The sequence below is a fragment of the Sphaerodactylus townsendi genome, unplaced genomic scaffold (genome assembly GCF_021028975.2).
Source record: "Sphaerodactylus townsendi isolate TG3544 unplaced genomic scaffold, MPM_Stown_v2.3 scaffold_414, whole genome shotgun sequence".
NCBI classification, from domain to species: domain Eukaryota; kingdom Metazoa; phylum Chordata; class Lepidosauria; order Squamata; family Sphaerodactylidae; genus Sphaerodactylus; species Sphaerodactylus townsendi.
Window position 1 is genome coordinate 7,441 of NW_025950599.1, and position 6,243 is coordinate 13,683.

Consider the following 6,243-nt stretch of genomic DNA (forward strand, 5'->3'; position numbering starts at 1 on the left):
CTCCCAGGTCCAGGCCCCTTTGTCCCCCTCCACACACTTGCTGATGGAGTCTCAGGCATCTGTCTGCCCCCGCTAGCCCCTGGTCCCCCCCTCCCCTTTTAGATGCCAGGCAGGACAAGGGGCCCCAGCGCCCTACCTGTCTGCCAGAGCTGGGGCATATTTTCTGCAGTTGGAGGGCCTCGTGCATTCACACTGCTCACCATTTCTCACTGGCCTTCCTTCCCCTATCTACTGGGTACCTGTGGGGGCTGGGCTGGCTGTGGTGCCATTCCTTAAGCCCCTCATGCCCGGCCTGGGTTGCTCTGACACCTGGGAGGTAACCAGAGGGGAGTCAGCAGTGTGTCGGGTGGCCGCGCTCCAATTCCTTTGGGATGGCTGTGGGTGTGGGAGACTTCAGGTGAGGAGCTAGCTGGGGGGGGGATTCAGGTTGGTGTGAGACACTGTCTCCGAATACCCGACCTTTGTAGAAACCAAATATATCACAGCTCCCAGTTTTAAAGTGACTGAGGCAGGGAGAGAAAAGAACTTGTCCTCTTCCCCTCAAACTCCACATTCAGCTCCAGGTTGCTCCAGGGCTTGCAGTTGCCTGAGCAGAGGTAGAGACAGGAGCACAGGAAAGAGGAGTGCATCAGGCCTTCCTAAACCATTAACAGGCAACAGTCCCCCAAACTCTTCTCCCCGAGGGTGTTTTCAATGTCCCATAAGCCCTCCTCCCAAATTCCTTGGAGGTTAAAATCCCACTGTCACCGCATGATGCTGAGAGGAGGACTGGGGGAGGACAAAGAGGTGGAAAACACTGCCCTCCTCCACCTCCTGTTGCTGCCTCCCTCTGCCACAGCCCAGAGCACCTGATCACCCTCACCCCTCCATCCAGCCCTGGGGATGGCCATAATCACATGAGTCTTTCCTATGCAAGTTGGCACTTCTGAGGGGAAATGAACGTGGGTGGGAAAGGCCACAGTCTCTAGAACATGTGTTTAATGCCCGATCATGTGAACCTCCAGGCCATCAGACCCACCGACATTGTTGCAGTATTCACACACAGACCACAGCTAGTGGGAAAACAACTCCCAAGCAGCTAATAGAATGTACAAAGAGGAACTTTGACACACACACAATTAAATGGATGTGTCCCAAACAGGGTTGAAAAGCACTGCATTACATCTTAATGATAAGACTATGTCTGCAGGGTATGCCCACGCGTGTGGGGCTGACACTGGCACAAATTCCATCATTCTGGTAGCACAGAGACCTCCCAAACAAGTCCAGATACAAAGATCAGATACAGAGAGATAAAAGCTAACATTTTCACTCACCTATGAATGGAATGGACGCCTTAAGGAGAGTCACCTGGTGAACTCGAGCGAGAGCCTTTACGTTCTTCTCTTCTTCTTATGTGGACCGCTCGGCGGGCATCATTGGGTAGCCAACAAGTTGGGTCAGAGGCAGGCTCTGGATCATTTACAGCTAAAATGTGGGACTGATGCCACATGAGTTGTGGTGTTTGTTGGCCAGAAGGGGACTTTTCTCGTGGGGTAACTCTTTTCTGCATCCTCTACCACATCCTCAGTTGTCTGCATCCTAAAGCGTCTTGTACATGTTCACCTTGAACCTTCTGTCTGACAGAGACATCTAAAGTGCTGGGGTAGTTAAGTGCTCACTAATCTGAGGGACAAATTTGTGGCGAAGCTACACAGGAAGTAGGGGACCAGTTACTCACACCTAGTTCTGCTTTGTGATCTGGCACACTTTCTGCTTGTATTCCGGACTGCTGTTTCAACAAGCCACTGTGATGTCTATGGTTTACTTGTCTTTGGTCTTTGGCAGTAACATTCTCCAGGCTCTGGTTGAGGGGAAGTGATGGTTTTGTTGCATAAGGTACAGGAGTTTTCAAAGAGCTGCTTCTTGTGCTTCTAGCTGTGATGTGACATGATCTTTCTTTTGAGGTCCCGACAGCAGCCAACAAATCTCTGGGAGGCTGCAGGGTTTTCCCATCCGGCAAGACCTTCAAGAACTGGGAGGCAGGCCCTGGGGCCCCACTGCCCATTCTCCTCCTGTCTGGACTATAAAATCCCGGAGCAACTGGGAAAGGCGAACCACGAAAGGACATATGAAATGCCTGAGGCCTAGATCTCTCATAAAAACCTCGGTGGTCATCAGGTTCGGTCAATCCAGGCCATCTGTTGCTCTTCTTTCTTCCCCTGTTGAAATCGACAACCAGGTTTTCTGCGTGGAAGTGTTCTAATTGTTCGCCCTGCTTGCCTAGGAAGTCCCAGGACCGGGCCCTGTGATTTCGGGAGCTGATATTTGGTGAGGTCAGAGCGTCCTGTGAGGCACTCCTTGGCCAATCTCTCAAGACAGGATCCTCAAGTTTTTCCTGGGACGTACTCCTTTGCCGAATCTGAACTGACTGCAGAGCCCTATCGTGAGAGCTGCTCCTTCGTCGTACCTGTGAGCCGGTGCGATTTGGTACCACTTGGTTATAATCTATTGTATTCTGAGATGCTGCTCTTAAGCTGTCTAACCTTTCCTGTATGGTTCGGCAACCGTACATGTGCAAACGTCGGTTGTCAATGTATTCTTTATAGGTTTTGTAGTTTTTCCAGTCTATGGGTTGGTGGGCATTTGAAGAATTATTGTGATTGGAGGTCACAGAGGGAACACCTGTAAGTTGAGGAGATCTAGAATCAGAGATTCCTTCTGGATGCCCTCCACAGCTTCCAGATCTGCCAGCCAGTCCAGTGGCATCTACTGGCCTTGTAAGGGGAGTTTGAGGAAGTACGATGGCAGTAGACATTGAAGCGGGGGGTGATGTGGTTCGTGCCTTCGTCTTTAAATTGGTTGGTTCCTTGAAACTGTATCTGACTTCCTCTGTTCGAAGCGGTGGACTGGTGTGATTTGTTCTACAGGATGGCAAGTCTACAGCCTTCTCAGAAGGCACAACAACAGTTCGTACAGTCTCATTGCAAACACAGACAGCTGTGTTGGATTTTGCAATATCTGTTGGGGATGGAGGCACTTGTATTTCCATTCTGTAGGCCTTGTCTGGTTGTGCTGATGCCCAAACAGGTCTACTAGTTTGCTGCTTTCCCAGTGAAGAGTCGAAAGGTGCTTTCTCAACAGGTTGTGCCATGCCAGAAGCTGCGGATGTTAGCCGGGGATAACATATTGGTGGTGGTTCAGGTATATTGCGGGCGTTGCCACTGTAGGCTTCATTACCCTTCAGGTAGGCATCTTGGGAATATGCCTGTGAATGGAAAATTAAAAAAGAAATTAAGCCTCTATTAAAATGAAAATCCATCACTATATTGCAGAGAAACGAATCCAGTAGATGGCAAGATTCCTTAAAGGAAAAGGACTCCTCAGATATGAAGAACATAGTACACCTGATCTTGGCAAAAAGATAGTATTCAACGAATAAGAAATGTCACATTCTTCCTGTTATTATTCCCCGTGTATGGAAATGCATCAGGCAAGTCTCTGTATAGGACAAAGCATGTTTTACATAAATCAGATGGGCAGAGAGTGCTAGCAGCTGCTGCAGGTGATGATTAGAGAGAAATCTGTGAACAGAAACAAAAAGGGGATTTCTTTTTGTAGATATCTTCAAACAGGCTTCAAAACATTCCTCCCTTTGGAGCTTCTTTAAGGTTGGAAGTTAGGATTCTGCAGCATTCGACAGGTTAAAGGAATATAGCCCTGGCAAATTCTTTTTTTTTTTCATGTCGGAAAGCAGTCAGTCTATGCAGAGAGCCCAGCATTCACTACAGATTCCTATTCTAAAAGGCACAATTGCTATATCTAACGCGAACAGACAGTGGTTAATGTCTTTGTTGCCAGCCAACGCCCACCCTCCTTCCAAATAATCTTACATGTTACTTATTCCGTAAATGCCGTACTACTAAGGGTGGTTCTTTAAAAAAACAACAACGCTAAAGACGTCCCATTAACATACATGGTTTGGCAGCTGTTTCTAAGCACTTCTTTACAGTGGAACATAGTCGTGCATGGGCTACATAAGCTTAATAATTTCCATCTTACCTTGCATTTTAAGAACCTGGTTTTACATCCTGCACGTTAACCTTTTGTTATCAAGAGGCATTCTAGCAACCATCGTACGACTAGCAGCATATTTGAAAGGGCTGCCCCAGAACGTATTAGGCACCATTATTTCACACTTTGCAATGACTTCCTTTAATTGCAATATGAAATAATAAGAGCTGACAACACACAGCTTGCCAATGCAGCAATCTTTGCAGCCTCTTCTCTCACATCCACACGGCTTAGGTGTGGTATCGTATTTCAGTGCTTCCTGCTCAAATTATAACATGCTCCACTCAGACAAATCAACATGCCCTGCCTTAGCATCAGACAGGCTGTAGAAGCCCAAATGCAGCCATAAACGTTAGACTGAGAGCAAAGTGCTTTAGAGGGCAAGGTGCTTAACGTACGGCTGCAACAAACACGACGGCTAGCATTAGTTAAGTGCAAATGAAATATTAAAAAGCAAACTGGAAAGAAATAAAACCAAGTCACTAACAACAAACACGGGCACACGTTAAAAGGCAACAGAATTGACAGCACAACTCAAATCCAGCTAACCAGCAGATCTAGCTTGCTCTGAAGCAACTTGCAGGCTTTCGCAGTCCAGCTCCTTGCAAAATCTACCAAGAAACACATGCCTTGCAAAATCAGAGGAAATGGCTACTGTACATTTCTTACCAGGGCTGTGACATCCTTTGAAAACTGCAGCTGGCAAAAAACAGGAAAATATAGTAAAAACTGCTTATGGATGTATAAAAGATAGAGTTATGTTGTCACACTGATGCTGGGTACACAGGAAGCTAAAAATAAATCTAGACCGATTTCTCTGGAAGGTACCAAGAGAGGTAAAGGGCAGTGGAGCATGCACAATAACTTCACCATCCTCAGGAATATGTGCCTTTTGGGCGTTTACCTGCTTCTGGCATTTATTCTCTATCCTTCCAGAAAAAGAAAATACAGTTGTGCCATGTTGCCTTGGTGCATCCTTTGCTGCTGCATGCAGAGCCTGCTGGTCGTGCTACAAGGCTTCCCTTCTACTAGAGCAACATAACGGTCTTTCATCTCCCCTGAGCCGCTAGCATCCCTGCTTCCAGATGACGAAACAAGGGTTTCATTATGCATTTAAAATCCGTGCATCCCTTCCCCACATGCATCCGAAGAGAACCACAAGCCATCAGCTGACTGCAGCTGCCTTCATACTCCACGGCTGACATTAGAAGGATGATTTCAGAATAATCTTCAGAGGGGGGGGGGGGGAGCAGCCTCTTCATGTGATCCTTTTCATTTTGGACATCCTTCGGTGTTCCCTGGCAAATCAGGAACGGGCTGTGCTCGATTGCAAGGTGCCTCCTGATACAATGGTCTCAGTTTGGCACGCTCTCTTTTCATGTCAGAAAACAGGGGCTCAGCATTTGTGCGCTTTTTAAAGAGCAGGAGGAAGAAATGGGTGGGTAGGCACAGGAAAATGCACAGGGGACAAAAGCACGCTGTGGTAGCTTCCAAGGAAAAATATACTGGCTCACATTCTGGAGTGTGCTAATACTGCCTCTTTAGTTCAACTTTGGCATATATATATATATTCTACCCAAATCTGCAGGCTTATCAGATATTCCACTTTTTAAAACATTAGCTCTAGTGTTAAAAGATATGAAAACAGCACATCAGAAGAAGCCAAGGTTCATTTGGAAGGCAACCTAATACTCATTTTCATCTTTTTAAGTATGCTGTTACCATCTTTATAGTCATTGCCACCATTTAAAAATAAATACTTGAGAAATCTTTAAGTTGCAAATGAATTTGAAATTTATGAGTCAGGAAACATTAATGGAAAGAGGGTTTACGAGCTTACCTGAATCATAATTTTTTTAAAAACTGAGAAACTAACTGAGCTCACGTGGAGAAAAGAAAGCTTTTCCACACTGAATTTAACGTAATTTACACTTATAAATTCAGTCCTCCCTTCCCATAAATATTGATACATGTGCTGACTCCCTTTTGCGATTGACAGCCCACCTTCCAACAGAAAACTGAGCTCACAGAATAGGTATGCACACGCCAATTGGATCATGCCCTTTGTGTAGCAGGCGGGGAAAAAACAGAGAAACAAGTCTATGGAAAAAAGGATCATAATCTCACAGGTTACATGGCACGTTGGGAGGAAAAAACTTACAGGGAACAAGAATATGAAACCTCAAATAA

The 6,243-nt window shown here is 46.2% G+C and overlaps 1 protein-coding gene across 1 annotated transcript; it reads right to left on the reverse strand.

Moving 5' to 3' along the window:
- Nucleotides 1–331: 331 nt before the first annotated feature.
- On the reverse strand, nt 332–4,995 carry LOC125425408 (rho GTPase-activating protein 21-like). Its single transcript, XM_048483016.1, has 4 exons — nt 4,958–4,995; nt 4,723–4,752; nt 1,721–3,247; nt 332–409 (listed from the first exon to the last, which is right to left on the reverse strand). Exons 3-4 carry the CDS (start codon nt 3,131–3,133, stop codon nt 332–334), a joined length of 1,491 nt encoding a protein of 496 aa, XP_048338973.1. The 5' UTR covers nt 3,134–3,247; nt 4,723–4,752; nt 4,958–4,995.
- Between the last annotated feature and the right edge of the window lie 1,248 nt (nt 4,996–6,243).

Coding starts and splice junctions, on each gene's coding strand:
- LOC125425408 (XM_048483016.1), bottom strand. CDS start 3,133: ATGGCACAACCTGTTGAGAAAGCACCTTTCGACTCTTCACTGGGAAAG. Junction 410..1,720: donor ATCACAAAGCAGAACTAGGT/GTGAGTAACTGG, acceptor TCCCCCCCCCAG/CTAGCTCCTCACCTGAAGTC.